General features: G+C 45.9%; 1 protein-coding gene across 3 annotated transcripts in view; it reads left to right on the forward strand.

The window, feature by feature from the left end:
* The window catches only part of LOC121274142 (arf-GAP domain and FG repeat-containing protein 1-like), a 109,743-nt gene that overhangs the window by 14,991 nt on the left and 75,127 nt on the right, over positions 1-19,625 (forward strand). For all 3 annotated transcript variants that reach the window (XM_041181317.1, XM_041181316.1, XM_041181318.1), the window contains exon 2: positions 1,120-1,213. In XM_041181317.1, coding sequence (XP_041037251.1) covers positions 1,120-1,213 — 94 coding nt within the window. The remainder of the gene's footprint in view (positions 1-1,119; positions 1,214-19,625) is intronic.

Raw genomic sequence — 19,625 nt, forward strand, 5'->3', positions numbered from 1 at the left:
CTGTGTACCTCGCCCCCGTCCCCATCCCCACCCTCGCCTGCTGTCCTTTCACTTGTTCCCGAGAATGTACCTCCGTGAGCAAGCTTTTGGTCACCTGTTCCGATACCTCTCTGCGGCTGTGTGCCAAAATTAGTTTGATAACGCTGCTGTGAAGCACTCATGGAAGCCAAACTTCTGTTTGCAATTTCCCACGAACAGCAACGTGATAGTAACAGCGGCTCAAGGAGGCAGCTCACCGCCACCTTCTCAAGGGCAACTAGCGATGGGCAATAAATGCTGGGCCCAGCCAGCGAAGCCCACATCCTGTGAATGAGTTAAAAAAAAAGATCATTTAGTTGTTTAAAGTGTTGGGGGAGTAGAGGCCCATGACGACCCCTACCCTGGTGCCCCCAACCCCCGACAGCATTCCCTCAGCACTGGAACTGAGAGTGTGAGCCAAGATTCTTGCGCTCAAGTTTCTGATCTGAAGTTTGACTCCACGACCTTCTGACCCGGAGGTGAAAAGTGAAACCATTGACCCAATGTGGCTACGTCACCCACACTGAAAAATCCAGGCCAAGACTGGACACGAAGAGGGTCCTGTCCTCGTCTGCAAAGTACTTCTGAAGACACTACCCAAATTAACAGCAGTTTACGCTCCTACTCATCCTGTCCGCTGAAGGCCCTGACTCTGGTTTGGGGGCTGAGGGATATTATTCATCTTTAATGCAGAGGTTTGTTTGGATCTGGGATACCCAGCCAGAAAGAGAGGTGGAAGCAGAATGCAGGACATCATTTAAAAACTGAAGTGCGGCAATTTGAAATAGGAAACGTTAATAATGAGGAGGAAAGGCGACAGTATGGGCCTCGATGGATAGCTCTTTGAAAGGGCCAGCAAAGGCACAGTGGGCTGAATGGCCCCCTTCGGTGCTGTAAAAGAGTGTGTACACATTCAGAGCAATATATTCCAGTGCCTGATGAATGCTTTGCAAATAAGCAAGGGGACTATGTGGGTTATAAAATGTTGTTGAAGGAGATTTTACCAAACTGTTGGAAACAGCCTTTGTGGTCTGTTGTTCTGCGAGCTGCTTACATAACACATTTCTTAAAAGGGGCTTTTTTTTCCCCCCCTGTTTGCAGGAGAGGCCTCAATCCCCCACACCGAGTGAAGTCCATCTCCATGACAACATTCACTGAACAGGAAATTGAATTCCTTCAGTTGCATGGCAATGAGGTGAGTTCAGAACGTGGTGGGAGCTCTTTGTGTGTGGGTGGGGGAGGGAAGAGGAGGTGGAGAATCGGGGTCATTAAAGGCATTAAATTATTGAGGGACCTGGCCAGTGTAATGCTTCCCAAGCTGTGCAAACCATTGTACAGTGCTTAACTTTGCTGCATGATCAGGAGTTATTAGCACCCCCCACGGCCCACCCCCCTGAATATGGAAGGGGAGAAACTGTCACGGCTCTGACTCCTGATTAATACCATTAAAATGCCATGATAGGACAGTGAGTGGATCATTCTTATCCAGGCATGAGATCTGCCATGATTGCCACATGAATTGTGCTGTGTTAGTTACCCTAGATCAGGTTAAGATAGGACGAGTCTGGCTGTAACGTGCAGAATGAGGTATAGATATGCATTTCTTTTCTCTCACCTCTGCTAACTGTGACAGACTTTTGATGGTGTACGGTTCCGCGGGTACTGGTACCCTTGGGTACCTCACCCGAGATGTGGGGACAGACACAGAGAAGGATAGGAAAAGGAGCAGGCCATTCAGCCCCATGGACCTGTTCCGCCATTCAATTTAGATCATGACTCTGACCTGTATCTGAACTGCATCTACGCGCCTTGGTTCCGTAACCCTTAATCCCCTTACCCAACAAAAATCTATCAACTTCAGTTTTGAAATTTTCCATTCAACCCCAGCCTTAGCAGTTTTTTGAGGGCGGGGTGGGGGGGGTGGAGAATGTTCCAGATTTCCCCTTCCCTTTGTGTGAGGAAGTGCTTCCTGACATCGCTCCTGAACGGCCTGGCTCGAATTTTAAGGTTCAGCCCCCACCAGAGGAAATAGTTTCTCTCTAACGGCCCTGTCAAATCCTTTAATCATCTTAAACCCCCTCGATTTGATCATCCCTTAACCTTCTATACTCAAGAGGTTACAAGCCTAGTCTGTGTAACCTGTCCTTGTAATTTAACTTTTCAGTCCTGGTGTCATTCTGGTGAATCTGCACTGCACCCCCTCCAAGGCCAGTATTCCTTCCTGAGGTGCAATGCCCAGAACTGAACCCAGCTCTCCAGACTGGGGTCTAACCCAGAGCTTTATATAAGTGTGACTGTGAATACTGACAGACTTTGGCAGTGACTCTGATCAGCTGCTGTTCTTTCCTTGTGACACCTTTTTGTCTTTTCATTTTCTGTTGTTTCATTTCCTTATTCCACCTGGCACTAGTACTTCTCCAGCTTCACAGGGTGGATACAGAAAGATTTCAAGCCTAGATGATGCAAACTGTGCTCATAATTTAACCCTTTTATCCCTGGTGTCATTCTGGTGAATCTGGACTGCACCTCTTCCAAAACCAACATATCTGTCCTGAGGTGTGGTGCCCAGAACTGAATGGGCAGGCATTAACGCCCCTCTGATTTTTCCCACACAAACACATGGCAGTCATGCAGCCTTATTTGCTTTGGGAACAAGCACATTCCTTTTAAGTTTAGCATCTCTTGCATTTCCTTCTTAATGCGTTTCAGTAAACAACACTGGGTGTCTGAACTGCCTGTAGCTTGCGAGCGTAGGCACGCAATCCCCTGAAGCCTGTGTGACCCAGTTCTACTTATGCTTGCAGTTCCTACTTGCCAGTTTGTTCTGTTTGAATTTCTTGGGCCTCATTTTTGTGTAGACTTGTTCTGAGTGCTATTGCTGAATAACCCCAAAGCTCTCCTTCATTGGCAGAGGTATAGAATATAAAAGTAAGGATATAATGTTGGAATTGTATAAAACACTGGTGAGGCTACAACTGGAGTATTGTGTGCAGTTCTGGTCACCACATTACAGGAAGGACATAATAGCTCTGGAGAGAATGCAGAGGAGGTTTACAAGAATGTTACCAGGGTTAGAAAAGTATAGCTACGAGGAGAGATTGGATAGGTTGGGGTTATTTTCCTTAGAACAAAGAAGGCTGAGAGGTGACTTGATTGAGGTGTACAAAATTATGAGGGGAATAGATAGAATGTTCAGGATAAAATTCTTTCCCTTGATGGAGAATTGTAGAACCAGGGGACATAGATTCAAGATAAGTGGCAGAATATGTAGGGGGGACATGAGGAAGAACTGTTTTACGCTGAGGGTAGTGGATGTTTGGAATTCGCTGCCCAAGTTGGTGGTAGAGGCAGAAACTTTAAACTCTTTTAAAAAGGACCTGGATCTGCACCTAAAGTGCTGTCAGCTGCAGGGCAATGGGCCGGGTGCAGGAAGGTGGGATTGGAAAGGGCACCTGGGTGTCCTTGGGCTGGCATGGATAAGATGGGCCGAATGGCCTCCTTCTGTGCTGTAACTATTCTATGGTTCTAAGTCACTACACCAGAATCTGTTGGTATCAGCAATTTGAGGCCAGCGCAAGCCAATAGCAACTGTTACCATTCCAATGCCGTTGACCCATGCCCGGTGAAACAGTCCACTTCCACTTGGAAGCTCTCCCTCCCCATGAGCTGAAACACAACAGTTCACACAAAATAACTGGAATTGTAGCCCAAAAAGTGAACAATAGACACTTGTTTCATTGGGGCATGCAAAAATGATACAGGTTATATATGTATGTTCCTGATCTTGAAATCAGCTGCAATTACCATAATAATGTGGCACATAACTCTGGCTAAGGCTATGAATCAAGTTTATTTAGAAGTAAGTTTACGCCAAACAAAAAAACATTTTAACAAAAAAAATTAGAATAACAGTTAATCAGAACTGGCAATCAAAATAGATTTTGAAGGCTCAGTTAGACAGAATACCTTGAGTGTCACAGAATTACAGTGCAGAAGAGGCCCTTCAGCCCATCGAGTCTGCACCGACACGTGAGAAACGCCTGACCTACCTACCTAATCCCATTTACCAGCACTTGGCCCATAGCCTTGAATGTTATGACGTGCTGAGTGCTCATCCAGGTACTTTTTAAAGGATGTGAGGCAACCCGTCTCCACCACCCTCCCAGGCAGTGCATTCCAGACCGTCACCACCCTCTGGGTAAAAATATTTTTCCTCACATCCCCCCTAAACCTCTTGCCCCTCACCTTGAACTTATGTCCCCTCGTGACTGACCCTTCAACTAAGGGGAACAGCTGCTCCTCCTCCAACCTGTCCATGCCCCTCATAGTCTTGTACACCTCGATCAGGTCGCCCCTCAGTCCTCTCTGTTCCAGCAAAAACAACCCAAGTCTATCCAACTTCTCTTCATAACTTAAATGTTTCATCCCAGGCAACATCCTGGTAAATCTCCTCTGCACCCCCTCCAGTACAATCACGTCCTTCCTATAATGTGGCGACCAGAACTGCACACAGTACTCCAGCTGTGGCCTCACCAAGGTTCTATACAACTCCAACATGACCTCCCTATGTTTGTAATCTATGCCTCGATTGATAAAGGCAAGTGTCCCATATGCCTTTTTCACCACCCCGCTAACATGACTCTCCACCTTCAGAGATCTATGGACACACACGCCAAGGTCCCTTTGTTCCTCAGAACTTCGTAGTGCCATGCCATTCATTGAATACATCCTTGTATTGTCCAAGAAGAAGACCCTCTGATGGTGGAGTAACTCCAAACAATCGGCTTGCATCTGTTACCCTCCATTCATTGACTCTTTTCCCATAAAACTCCCAAAAATGAAACAGCTATTATTCTCAAATACTACACTGCTTGTTTAGCAAAGATCAAAGGATGCGCGAGGCGAGAAACTATATGAACTGACTTTGCATATCAGGCTGTAGAAATGATATCTTGGGAATAAGAAGGTCATATGTCACTTGGAAAATAAGAATCGAAGTGGGGTAGAGGAACCAACACCAACTCACACAAATAGCAATGTGATAATGACCCAGATCTTCTGTGTTTCAGTGATCTTGGTTGAGGGATAAATATTGGCCAGGCCAGCAGGGAGAACTCCCCTGGCTGTCTTCTCGTTGTGCCCTGAGATCTTTCACGATCATCTGCGAGGACAGAAGGGGACTCGGTTAATGTCTCATTTGAAAGATGGCACCTCTGAGAGTGCAGCACCTTTCGGTACTGCACTGGAATTGTGGGCCTGGATGTTGCTCTACAGCCTCTGGAGTGGGATGACCCGGAGGTGAGAGGGCGACCTAGTAAGCCACAGCTGATGCTCAATGGTTCTCCTCTCAGTATAAAAGCACTGGATCAGTGTTTGAGACACTTGAGTCTCACAACAGCTACCTCCTGCGTCAAACCGTGCTTAACCCTTGTATCTTAAAGGGACCTCCTCAGGTTACTCGGAGCTGCTGTTTGACTCAGGGTTTGGTATTGGGTTCAGTAACTTTACCTACAGTACAGTATTAAATTGTTTGTTTAAGGTAGTAGGGATGAGAGGATTGTGCCAGTGCATTTGAGCCCTGGTTTTGATAAGAGTGATATTTGGAACTCTTCTGACAAGCGAATTTGGGTAACATTCGCTGATTTAAATTCCCCTCACCAGTTTGGAGTACCATAGCTTGGTGGTAGGAGCCGTTGACCTATGCATTTCATTGTTCCATTTTGTGCACTTGTGGTGTTCCTTCATGTGCTAGTTTGGGCTGACCTGCGTGAAGTCTTTGTTTGTGGGAGATTACAGTTCTTTGTTCATTGTAAAAAGACAAGTGTTTTCTATGGAATAAAATATGGGCTCTGAAGAAGAGTCATATTGGACTCGAAACTCTTGTTTCTCTCTCCGCAGATGCTGCCAGACCTGCTGAGTTTTTCCAGCACTTGCTGTTTTTATTTCAGATTTTCAGCATCTGCAGTATTTTGCTTTTATTGATGTGTTTTCTGTGTCCTGGGAAGCGGGTGATTGGTTATACCTGTCTGCAGTTGCCCTGGCAAACTGATGGTGGCCCAGGATTTTCTCTGCAGTCAGTGTGGTTGATGGTGTTTGGGTCAGGAACTCCAGGATACTGACCCAGTGACATTGAAGAGCATTTGTTGTGTTGTTTCTGGGCTTTCAAAGAAGTATATAATGCAAACGTTTTGGGCTCTGCTCGGTAGTTTGTGAGAAGCAATCGCCACTTGGCGAGTGTTAGATAGAATGACTGCATTAATGTAGCATCCTTCATGATCTGAGGACATCCCAAAGTGCTTCACAGCCAATTAAGTATTTTTTTGCCGTGCAGTTACTGTTGTGATGCAGGAAATGTGGCAGCCAATTTGTGCACAGCAAGCTCCCACAATGTGACAATGACCAGATCAGCTGGTTTAGTGATGTTAGTTGAGGGATAAATATTGGCCAGTACATAGGTGAGGAGTCACTTGTTCTGCTTCCATATAGCACCTAGTCCACCTGATGAGTCCTAGTTTAATATCTAATCTGGAAGTATGGATTCAACCCTTCTGATATAATTTGCACCAGGACAGGATTCTTTGAGCTGTAGTGTGCCTGTGGGCACGAGTAAATTACTGACAATGGAAACGGTTGCCTGCTCTCCTAACCTAACTATATCGCTTTGCAACCTCTTTATATCCTTCTCACAGCTTGCAGTCTCGCCTAGCTTTGTATCGTCAGCAAACTTGTATACATTACTCTCTGTCCCTTCACCGAAGTCACTATTATAGGTGGTAAATAGCTGAGGCCCCAGCACTGACCCTGCGGCACTCCACTAGTCATAACCTGCCAACTAGAAAATGTCTCGTTCATGCCCCCTCTCTGCTCCCTGGCCATTAACCAATTCTCTATCCATGCTAATACATCACCTTCAACCCAAAGAGCCCTTATCTTGTGTGTTAACCTTTTGTGTGGCACCTTGTTGACAGTTTTCCACCCAAATCCCACTCTATGTCAACATAAGTCCATTTTATTTGAGTATTTTGATGACACATCCTTGTTTTTCTGGGATACTCAGGATGAGGTAAATGGATGGAATCTATGACCCACCATTTATATCTCTGTTCAATTCTGTACCAACTTTATTATAAATGAGGGAGGCCATTTAGCCTAGAAATTATGACATGAACCTTTGTAAATGGGAGATTTCTCATTTTTAAACTGTGTCCCTGAGTCCTAGACTCCCCCACAAGGGGAAATAATCTCTCAGCATCCACCCTGTCAAGTGCCCTCAGGATCTTACAGGATTATGTTTCAATAAGATCACCTCTCATTTTTTATAATTCCAATGTGTATAGGCCCAACCTGCTCAATCTTTCTCCATCAGACAACCACTTCACCCTGGGAATCAGTCGAGTGAACTTTCTCTGAGCTACCTCTAATACAGTTATACCCTTTCTCAGGTAAGGAGACCAAAACTGTATATAGTACTCCAGATCTCACAAAGGCCCTGTTCAACTGTAGCAATGCTTCTGTACTTTTATATTCCATTCCACTTGTCTCTCCCTTATCACTTGCTGTAGCTGCACACTAACTTTTTGTGATTCATGTGTCAGGACACCCAGATCCCTCTGTACCTCAGCATTCTGCTGTCCCTCTCCGTTTAAATAATATTCCGCTTTTCTACTCTTCCTGCCAAAGTGGACAAATTCACATTTTCCCACATCATACTCCATCTGCCAATTTTTTTCCCACTGACTAAGCCTGTCTAAATCCAGTAAGAAGTCTGCCTTTTAAGACCGAGATGAGGAGAATTTTTTTTCTCTGAGTGTTGTTAGTCTGTGGAATTCTCTTTCCCAGAGAGCAGTGGAGGCCGGGTCATTGAATTTATTCAAGGCTGAGTTAGAGAGATTTTTGCCCGATCACCAAAAACTGACTAATTGTTTGCAACATCAGGATCAATCTCTACGCATCAACAGATGGTCAGATCATATTCATCAGTTCAGATTTGAGGCTGAGTATCTGGCAGGTTCATGCAAGTTAGCAGTTGACATGTTCAGCCGTGCTACTACTGCAGACGGCATTAGTGATAGCGAAGCAACTTGTGACAATGAAGGTCGTGATGATTTCACATGTGACCAGGAATCTTGTTACACAAGAAGCGTTGAAGACAGAATTGGTGACAGACAGCATATTGCAGAATGTAAGGCAGTACCTAAAAACTGAGTGGCCTTGTGAAATAGAGGAAGAAGTGCTCCTGTACTACAGAGTATATAATGAACTCTCATTATTTGATAACAACTGCATTGCACAACGATATAGATGGGTTGGTGGAGTGGGCGGTCAAGTGGCAGATGGATTTTAACATAGAAAAATGTCAGGTCATACATTTAGGGAGGTCAAACAGTTACAGGGATTACACATTAAATGGGAATATACCAAGAGGGGTAGATGAAGTGAGAGATCTTGACGTACAGTGCACAGTATTTACCCCAAAAGCCCTTTAGAAATGTGTATTGCATCTTGCCAATGAAGCACATTTGGGTATTGTTAAGATGAAATGACAATTTTGTGGGTGGCCAGCAATAGATTGCTGTTTTTGAAACTGCATAGCTTGTACACTCTGAAAAATCTGTTAAACCTTGTATTGCGCATCAATAACTGACCCCATGGCCAACAAAACCATGACAACTAATGCCCTCACGGGGAGGTTTGCTTAGTGCTGTTGGGTGGGTTTAAACTAGATTGGCCGGGGGATGGGAACCTGGGGGGGAATCTCAGTGCAGAGGAGAAAAACTGGCAGTGGGAAGTAGTGAGGAATCAACTGATAACAAAGATACATCAGAGAGTTGCATCGAGGTAGATAAAGTACTTGGAGAGTTTGATAGAATTAGAGTCAGCAACAATAAGTCATTCAATGGGGCCAGAATAAAAGGGAAAGTAAAAAGGCCTAAATCAGGGTTAATGTGCATGTATGTGAATGCACAGAGTGTCATTAATAAGATTGGTGAACTGCAGGCACAAATTGACAAATGGAATTATGACATTATTGCTATAACAGTGGATGTTGTGTACATGGATTTTAGCAAGGCATTTGACAAGGTCCCACATTGCAGATTGGTCAGGAAAGTAAAAGCCCATGGGATTCAGGGTAATGTGGCAAACTGGATAAAAGGTTGGCTTTGTAACAGGAAACAAAGGGTAATGGTCGATGGATGCCCTTGCGAATGGAAAGCTGTCTCAAGTGGTGTTCCACAGGGCTCGGTGTTGGGACCCTTGCTCTTTGTGTTATAGATTAACGATTTGGATATGAATGTGGGGGGCAAGATTGGGAAATTTGCAGATGACACAAAGATTGGCCGAGTAGTGGACAGTGTATAGGATAGTCATAATTTCCAAAACAATATAGATGGGTTGGTGGAGTGGGCGGTAAAGTGGCAGATGGATTTTAACATAGAGAAGTGTGAGATCATACATTTAGGGAAGTCAAAGAGTTACTGGAATTACAAAATAAATGGGAATATTCTAAAAGGGGTAGATGAAGTGAGAGATCTTGGCGTACAAGTACACAGGTCCCTGAAGGCAGCAATTCAAGTAGACAACATTGTAAAGAAGGCATATGGAATGCTCTCCATTGGCAGAGGTATAGAATATAAAAGTAAGGATATAATGTTGGAATTGTATAAAACACTGGTGAGACCACAGTTGGAATATTGTGTGCAGTTCTGGTCACCACGTTACAGGATGGATGTAATAGCTCTGGAGAGAGTGCAGAAGAGGTTTACAAGAATGTTGCCAGGGTTAGAAAAGTGTAGCTACAAGGAGAGATTGGATAGGTTGGGGTTATTTTCCTTAGAACAAGGAAAGCTGAGAGGTGACTTGATTGAGGTATACAAAATTATGAGGGGAATAGATAGTGTTCAGGATAAAATTGTTTCCCTTGATGGAGAATTCTAGAACCACGGGACATAGATTCAAGATAAGTGGCAGAAGGTGTAGGGGGGACATGAGGAACTTTTTTATGCCGAGGGTAGTGGGTGTCTGGAATTCGCTGCCCAAGTTGGTGGTAGAGGCAGAAACTCTAACTTCTTTTAAAAAGGTACCTGGATCTGCACCTAAAGTGCTGTCAACTGCAGGGCAATGGGCCGGGTGCAGGAAGGTGGGATTAGAAAGGGCACCTGGGTGTCCTTGGGCTGGCATGGACAAGATGGGCCAAATGGCCTCCTTCTGTGCTGTAACTTTTCTATGGTTCTATGGTTTCTAAGGGAGTTGAGGGTTATGGCGGGGCAGGACAGGAAAATGGGGAGTTGAGACCACAACCAGATCATCCATGATCTTATTGGATGGCAGAGCAGGCTCGAGGGGCCGAATGGCCTACTCCTGCTCTTATGCTCCTTTGTAGACTTTTCATGTCCTCTTGACAATGTACTTTACTACCCACCTTTGTGTCATCAATAAATTTAGCCACCATACATTTGGTCCCTTCATCCAAGTCATTGATATAGATTGTAAATATTTGAGGCCTCAGCACTGGTCCCTGTGTCAGTCCACCAGTAAGCTTGCCGACCTGATAATGACTCATTTATCCCTACTCTCTGCTTCCTGTTAGCTGACCAATCCATGCTAATATGTTACCCCGGGACCAAGAGTTCTTATTTTGCATAGTAACCTTTGATGCGGCATATTGTCAAATGCCTTTGGAAATCCAAGTCCGCCACATCCACAGGTTCCCCTTTATCCGCCTTGCTTGTTACTTCCTCAAAGGGCTCTAATCAATTAATCAAACACAATTTCCCTCTCACAAAACCATGTTGACTCTGCCAGTTTGTATTATGATTTTCTAAAGGTGCTGCTGCTACCTCCTTAATAATGGATTCTAGCATTTTCCCAATGACAGATCTAAAGCTAACTGGCCTATAGTTTCCTGCTCTCTGTCTCCCTCCTTTCTTGAATAGAGGTGTTGCGTTAGTGATTTTCCAATCTGCTGGGACCCTTCCAGAACCTTGGAATTTTGGAAGATTACAACCAATGCATCCACTATCGAGAGAGCCAGCACGGACTAGATGGGCTGAATGGTATCCTCTACTGTAATGACTCTATCTTCAACTAGTTTTAAAAGGTGCCCTGACGCTGCTGTCATCACAACCTAGTCACCCAATCTCTAACCTGCCCTCCTTTGCCAGGGCGCTCAGCCAAGCTACTACCATTCAACCTTGTGCCCTTCACTATTCGACCCTATCCATTCAGGCTTCTGCCTTTCCCACAGCGATGAGACCAAACAGGCCTAATGTAACCGGGAACCTTCCAGGTGACTGCAAAGGGGTGGTTAACCACTCCAACCTTGTCCCTATCCATTTAGAAATCACGCTCCTGATGGTTCCCTGGGGCTGGCAGGCTCCACCTTGAGATTCAGCTGATGTATTGGAAAGCAGCCTGGTGCTTGCTCAGTTAGTTTTGTTTGTCTGCAGTGCCAGTTCCAGTGAAGCCAGCTTGCCTGGGACACATATACAAGAAGCATTGAATAGTACATCACAGAAAGAGGCAATTCTGCTCATCGATTCTGTGCTGGCTCTTCTGAAGAGCAATCCAGTATGTCTTACTCCCCTGCTCTGTCCCCATATTCCCCGCCCTTTCCCCATGTTCCCACAATTGTTTCTCCTTTGAGTATTTCTGCAATTCCACTTTGTAAGGTACTCCTGAATCTAATCATATCCGCATCAGGTAGCATGTTCCAAATTCTAACCACTCGCTGTGTGAAAACAGTTTGTCATCATGTTGCTTCTGGTTCTTTTGCTGATCACCTTCAACCTGTGACCCTCTGGTTATCGACTCTCCTGCTCTGGTTATCGACTCTGTCGAAACTCTTCAGATCTCCTCTTGCTTTCTGTGCTAGAAGCAGAACAAGTCCAGCTTCTCCAGACTCTCCATGTCATTGGAATCGCTCATCCCTGTCAATAGAAATTTACTACACAGAAAGACTTAAATTTGTACAGTGCCTCAGATGGCCGACTTAATGTCTCACCCAAAAGACAGCATCTCTGATGTTGCAGCACTCCCTCACTGGGGAGTGTTGCCCTAGAGGCTGGAGTAACACTTGAAGCTGCAACTATTCTGTCTGTGAGGTGGGACAGGGCTACCCACTGAGGCATGAAGGAGGCTTTCACAGCCCATCATGACTGCTGTCAGCACAAAACAAAACCCTCTGCCTCTCTCTCCCTCCCTGCCCTAGGCTTTCGCTCCCAACCCCTCCCTGTCCCTCCCAACCCTTCACTGCCTCAGGCTTTCTCTCCCGACCACTCCCTGCCTCTCCTTTTTTTAAATTTGTTCATGGGATGTGGACTTCGCTGGCTGGGCCAGCATTTGTTGTCCATCCATAATTGCCCTTGAGAAAACATAGAAACTAGGAGCAGGAGTAGGCCATTCGGCCCTTCGCGCCTGCTTCGCCATTCATTATGATCATGGCTGATCATCCAACTCAATAGCTTGCTCGCGCTTTCTCCCCATATCCTTTGATCCCTTTCGCCCCAAGAGCTATATCTAACTCCTTGAAAACATACAATGTTTTGGCTTCATCTACTTTCTGTGGTGGCGAATTCCACAGGCTCACCACTCTCTGGGTGAAGAAATTTCTCCTCATCTCAGTTCCAAACGGTCCATCCTGTATCCTCAGACTATGACCCCCGACTCTGGACGCCCCCACCATCGGGAACGTCCTTCCTGCAACTACCCTGTCTAGTCCTGTTAGAATTTTATAGGTTTTGATGAGATATCCCTTCATCCTTCTGAACTCCAGCGAATATAACCCTCACCGACTTAATCTTTCTTCATATGTCAGTCCTGCCATCCCAGGAATCAGTTGGGTAAACCTTCGCTGCCCTCCCTCTATAGCAAGAACATCCCTCCTCAGATAAGGAGACCAAAATTGCACACAGTATTCCAGGTGTGGTCTCACCAAGGCCCTGTACAATTGCAGCAGGACATCCCTGTTCCTGTACTCGAATCCTCTCGCTATGAAGGCCAACATACCATTTGTCTTCTTTACCACCTGCTGCATCTGCATGCTTACCTTCAGCGACCGGTGTACAAGGACACCCAGGTCTCATTGTACATTCCCCTCTTTCAGTTTATAGCCATTCAGATATTTCTTCTCCGCCGATGCTGCCAGACCTGCTGAGTTTTTCCAGATAATTCTGTTTTTGTTTCAGATAATCTGCCTTTCTGTTTTTGCTACCAAGGTGGATAACTTCACATTTATCCACATTATACTGCATCTGTCATGCATTTGCCCACTCACTCAGCTTGTCCAAATCACACTGAAGCATCTCTGCATCCTCCTCACTTCTCACCCTCCCACCCAGCTTTGTGTCATCTGCAAATTTGGGGATATTACATTTAGTTCCCTCATTTAAATCATTAATATATATTAAATAGCTGGGGTCCCAGCACCGATCCCTGCGGTTCTCCACTAGTCACTGCCTGCCATTCGGAAAAAAACCCGTTTATTTCTACTCTTTGTTTCCTGTCTGCCAACCAATTTTCTATCCATCTCAACACACCAGCCCAATCCCATGCGCTTTAATTTTACATGCCAATCTCTTATGTGGGACTTTGTCGAAAGCCTTCTGAAAGCCCAAATAAACCACGTCCATTGGCTCCCCCTCATCAACTCTACTAGTTACATCCTCGAAAAATTTCAGTGGATTTGTCAAGCATGATTTCCCTTTCATAAATCCATGCTGACTCTGTCCGATTCTGCCACTGTTTTCCACGTGCGCAGCTATTAAATCTTCTATATTGGACTGTAGAATTTTCCCCACTACCAATGTCAGGCTGACTATAATTCCCTGTTTTCTCTCTGCCTCCCTTTTTAAATAGTGGGGTTACATTAGCTACCCTCCAATCTGTAGGAACTGTTCCAGAGTCTATAGAATCTCGGAAGATGACCATCACTGCATCCACTACTTGTAGGGCCACTTCCTTAAGTACTCTGGGATGTAGATTATCAGGCCCTGGGGTTTATCGGCCTTCAACCCCATCAATTTCCCCAACACCATTTACCTACTAATACTGGTTTCTTTTAGTTCCTCCCTCTCACTAAACCCTGTGTTCCCCGTTTCTGGTATGTTATTCGTGTCCTCCTTTGTGAAGACAGAACCAAAGTATGTATTTAGTTGGTCAGCATTTCTTTGTTCCCCATTATAAATTCCCCTGTTTCTGACTGTAAGGAACCTACATTTGTCTTCACCAATCTTTTTCTCTTCACATACCTATAGAAACTTTTGCAGTCAATTTTTATGTTCTCCGCAAGCTTACTCCTGTACTCTATTTTCCCCTTCTTAATCGATCCCTTGGTCCTCCTTTGCTGAATTCTAAACTGCTCCCAGTCCTCAGGTCCGTTGTTTTTTCTGGCCAATTTGTGTGCCTCTTCCTTGGATCTAATACTATCGCTAATTTCCCTTGTAAGCCATGGTTTGGCCACCTTTCCTGTTTTACTTTTGCGCCAGACAGGAATAAACGATTGTTGCAGTTCACCCATGTGCTCTTTGAATGTTTGCCATTGCCCATCCACCATCATCCATTTAAGTAACGTTTCCCAACCCATCATTGCCAACTCGCATCTCATACCATCGTAGTTTCTTTTATTAAGGCTCAGGATCCTAGCCTCAGAATCAACTACGTCACTCTCCATCTTGATGAAGAATTCTATCATATTATGGTCGCTCATCCCCAAGGGGCCTCGCACAACTAGATTGCCAATTATTCCTTTCTCATTACATAGTACCCAGTCGAGGATGGCCTGTTCTCTCGTTGGTTCCTCAATGTACTGGTCCAGAAAACTACCCTGTATACACGCCAGGAATTCCTCCTCTACAGTATTGTTACTAATTTGATTTGCCCATCTATATGCAGATTATGATGTTCCTTTATTGCATGCATCTCTAATTTCCTGTTTAATGCTATTCCCAACATCACCACTACAGTTTGGGGGTCTCTATACAACCCCCCTAAAGTTTTTTGCCCCTTAGTGTTTCTCAGCTCTACTCATACAGATTCCACATCGTTGGAGCTAATATCTTTCCTCACTATTGCGTTAATTTCCTCTTTAACCAGTAATGCAACTCCACTGCCTTTTCCTTTTTGTCTGTCCTTCCAAAATACTGAATACCCCTGGATGTTCAGTTCCCATCCCTGGTCACCCTGCAGCCATATCTCTGTAGTCCAAGGTGGATTACGATGGTGAGAACGTGGTGGTGTGCTGCCTTCTTGAACCACTGCAAGTCCGTGTGGTGTAGGTACACCCACAGTGCTGTTACGGAGGGAGTTCCAGGATTTTGACCCAGCGACAGTGAAGAACGGCGATCTATTTCCAAGTCAGGATGGTGAGGGACTTGGAGGGGAACTTGCAGGTGATGGTGGTCCCATGTGTCTGCTGCCCTTGTCCTGAAGAGCTATGTCAAAGATTATTGAAGAAAATAAAAGCTCATGATGTAGGGGGTAACATATTGGCGTACATATAAGATTGACTGGCTAACAGGAAGCAGAGTGTTGGCATAAATGGGTCATTTTCTGCTTGGCAGGATGTAATGAGTGGTGTGCCACAGGGATCTGTGCTGGGTCCTCAACTTTTTACAATTTATATAAATGGCTTGGATGAAGGGACTGAAGGGATGGTTGCTAAATTTGCTGATCACGCAATGATAGGTGGGAAAGTAAATTGTGAAGAGGATGTAAGGAGGCTACAGAGGGACATAGATAGGTTAAGTGAGTGGGCAAAGATCTGGCAAATGGAGCGTTACGTGGGAAAATGTGAAATTGTTCATTTTGCATGTTATCTAAATGGTGAGATATTGCAGAGCTCTGAGATGCAGAGGGATCTGGGTGTCCTAGTGCATGAATCACAAAAGGTTAGTGTGCAGGTACAGCAGGTAATTAGGAAAGATAATAGAAAATTATCTTTTATTGTGAGGGAAGTTGATTACAATAGTAGGGAGGCTTGCTCAGGCCTGAAATAGCATCTCTTTTTTCAGTTAGTTAATATTGCAGAACATTTGAAAATCTTGATAAAGCCTCGAGGCTGAGGCTGCTATTCAAGCCATATATTATATTTCTTAACTACAGGACATTGGTGAGATCACATCTGAAGTACTGTGTACAGTATTGGTCACCTTATTTATAGAAATAAGTAAATATGTTAGACGCAGTTCAGAGAATATTCACTAGACTAAGAGCCAGAATGGGCGGAAAGGCTGGACAGGTTAGGCTTGTATCTGATGGAGTTTAAAAGAGTGAGAGGCGACTTAGTTGAAACCTTTAAGGTCCTGTGGGATCTTGACAGGGTGGATGTGGAGAGGATGTTCCCTCTTGTGGAAGAATCTACAATTAGGGGTCACTGTTTAAAAGTAAGGGGTCGCTCATTTAAGACAGAGATGAGGAGAATTTTTTTCTCTGAGAGCTGCGCATCTTTGGAACTCTCTGGAAGCAGAGCCTTTGAATATTTTTAAGGCAGAGGTAGATAGATTCTTGATTAATAAGCGGGTGGCAGGTTATCGGGGGTAGGCAGAAATGTGGGCCTGAAGTTACTGTCAGATCAGTCATGATTGTATTGAGTGGTTGAGCTGACTCGAGGGGCCGAGTGGCCTACTCCTGCTCCTAATTTGTATGATCATATGTCGGTGGTAGAGGTTGTAGATTTGGAAGGTGCTGTCTAAGGAGCCTTGGTGAGTTCCTGCAGTGCATCTTGTAGATGGTACACACACTGCTGCTACTGTGTGTCGGTGGTGGAGGGAGTGAATGTTTGTGGATGGGGTGCCAATCAAACGGGGATGCTTTGTCCTGGATGGTGTCCAGCTTCTTGAGTGTTGTGGGAGCTGCACTCATCCAGGCAAGTGGAGAGTATTCCATCACTCCTGAGTTGTGCCTTGTAGATGGTGGACAGGCTTTGGGAGGTCAGGAGGTGAATTACCCTCCACAGGATTCCCAGCCTCTGACCTGCCCTTGTAGCCACAGTATTTATAATGGCTAGTCCAGTTCAGTTTCTGTCTCCTTGCCTCTCCTTTCCTCCCTGCCTCTCCCCCCCACCCTCCCTGCCTCTCCCCCCCACCCTCCCTGCCTCTCCCCCCCAACCTCCCTGCCTCTCCCCCTCACCCTCCCTGCCTCTCCCCCTCTTTCCCAACCTCACTGCCCTTCCTTCTTCCCCTTCCTCCCTACCCCCTTTCCCTCCATCCCTGCCCCCTTCCCTACCTTGCACTCTCCCTCTCTCACTGCCCCTGCTTCTCTCTCTCTCTCTCTCCCTCACTGCCCCTCCTCTCCCTCCCTCACTGCCCCTGCCCCTCTCTCTTTTCTTTGTGGCCCCCGCCTCTCCCTCGCTGCCCCTGCCCCTCTCCCCCTCCCGCTCTGCCCCTCCTGCTGTCTGCCCCCCTCGTTGCCCCTCCCCCTCTCTCTGTCCCTCACTGCCCTTCCCCCTCTCTCTGTCCCTCACTGCCCTTCCCCCTCTCTCCTCCCCTCGCTGCCCCTCCCCCTCCCTCACTACATCTGCACATTCAGTTTCAAATAATTATCTCTTCAGCTTCAAACAGCCTCAGTTGTCCCTGTGCGGGTCAGTCAGTGTTTGAACACACTGTGCTTCACTCCACAAACACCGCATGTCCTGTTTAATATTTTATATTGCCAAACCTGTCTTACAAAATTCCATTTGAGATCATCACATACTTCACTGTGCTACGCAGCTGAATATTGAGGGTTTCTGGATCCCAGTTGAAACTAAAGACCAATGCCCAAGTGAAAGTTATTTTTGAAAAATAAAGGATAGCTTCTGGAAAAATAGCCCTTTTATTGTCCCCCTGTGGGTTAAGGAATTTACAGTTTGCATCATAACCGACGTGTCATTTAAGACTTGGTTTAAGGTCAATGCTGTGTGTACTTAATGAACAGGACAATGACAACACCAACAAGAAGCTGCATTTATATAGAGCCCTTAGCATAGCAAAATGGCCCAAGCTGCTTCACAGGACCATAATCAGACAACATAGAACCAGAGGACACCAATTTAAGGTAACTAGCAAAAATTGAAAAATATTTACACAAGTGGACGTGGAATGCACTGCCTGAGAGTGTGGTGGATGCAGAGTCAATCGAGTGGTTAGGATCTGGATTGCACTGCCTGAGAGTAAGGTGGAGACAGGGTCAATCGAGGGGTTAGGATCTGGAATGCACTGTCTGAGAGTGTGGTGGAGACAGGGTCAATCGAGGGGTTAGGATCTGGAATGCACTGTCTGAGAGTGTGGTGGATGCAGAGTCAATCGAGGGGTTAGGATCTGGAATGCACTGTCTGAGAGTGTGGTGGATGCAGAGTTAATCGTGTGTTTCTAAAGGGAATTGGATAAAATTTGCAGGGCTAAGGGGAAAAGGCAAGGGAATAGTGCTTACCTGAATTGCTCTTGCAGAGGGCCAGTATAGACTTGATGGACTAACTGGCCTTTCCCTGTGCTGGTCCCATTTTACAAATTTGACACTGAGCCACATAAGGAGATATTAGGGACAGGTGTCTTGAAACTCAGTCAAAGAGGCCAGTTTTAAGGAGCATCTTAAAGGAGGAGAGATAGAGGTGGAGAGGTTTAGGGAGAGAATTCCAGAGCTTAGGGCCCAGGCAGCTGAAGGCCCAGCCGCCAGTGGCAGGACAATGGAAATAGGAGGGGATACGTAAGAGGGTAGAAATGGAGGAGTGCAGAGAATTTGGTGGGATGAGGCGCTGGAGGAGGTTACAGAGATTACACAGGGAGGCGCAAGCAGTGGAAAGATTTGGAAACAAAGATGAGAATTTTAGAATTGAGACGTTGCTGGACTGGGAACCAGTGCAGGCCAGCCAGCACATGGGGAGATGGGCGAACGGGACTGGATGCAGGTATGACACGGAGAACAGAGTTTTGGAAGAAAATTGTCATTTTAATACTGGGTAGAAGCAGAGATTGCAGCCCCACGCGTTCTCAGATATTCTTACCCCTGCCAATTTGGCCAGTTACTGAGAGCAATCCATTTATTTTGCTCCTTCCTTCCCCTCTTGACTGCCCGTCTCAGTTCCATGATGGTGTCTGCCTTTCAGTACCCTGTTTCAGGCGAGTCTCCCAGCTATTTGACCATGGAGTGGGGTGACGTGCCAAAACCGAAACTGATCATGCGATCTGCCTTTACAGCACCAGGCCCAGCGGACAGAAACCTCCGGCCGGTGTTCCTCATTCCTGCTCAAGCAGCTGGTGGGGTGGGGGGCTGGAAGGGGGCGGGGAGGTACTCCCAACTGTAATGGTCTGCAGGAACCCCAAAGCAGCTTTGACAATTAACAATTACACTCCCCGATTCAAAGGGTGGCCACTTCAAATCCAGGTGTTGTGGCTGCCCTTGTTTCAGGAAAGGTACATCTAACTGTCCCCTGTCTGCCGATACCCGCCTTCACCTCACTTTCAGCTAACGCCCGCTGATAGGAGAGGCTGCTCCGTGTAGCTCTCTATGCAGATGGCAGGACAAGCTGCACTTTAATACCTTTTGACTGCCCGACTTTCCGAATCTCGCTCCCCCCCCCCCCCCAGCCAACCCCCACCAGCACCTGATTTGCTCGGCACTGCCTGATTTTCTGA

The sequence above is a fragment of the Carcharodon carcharias genome, assembly GCF_017639515.1.
Source record: "Carcharodon carcharias isolate sCarCar2 chromosome 33 unlocalized genomic scaffold, sCarCar2.pri SUPER_33_unloc_1, whole genome shotgun sequence".
In the NCBI taxonomy this organism is placed as follows: domain Eukaryota; kingdom Metazoa; phylum Chordata; class Chondrichthyes; order Lamniformes; family Lamnidae; genus Carcharodon; species Carcharodon carcharias.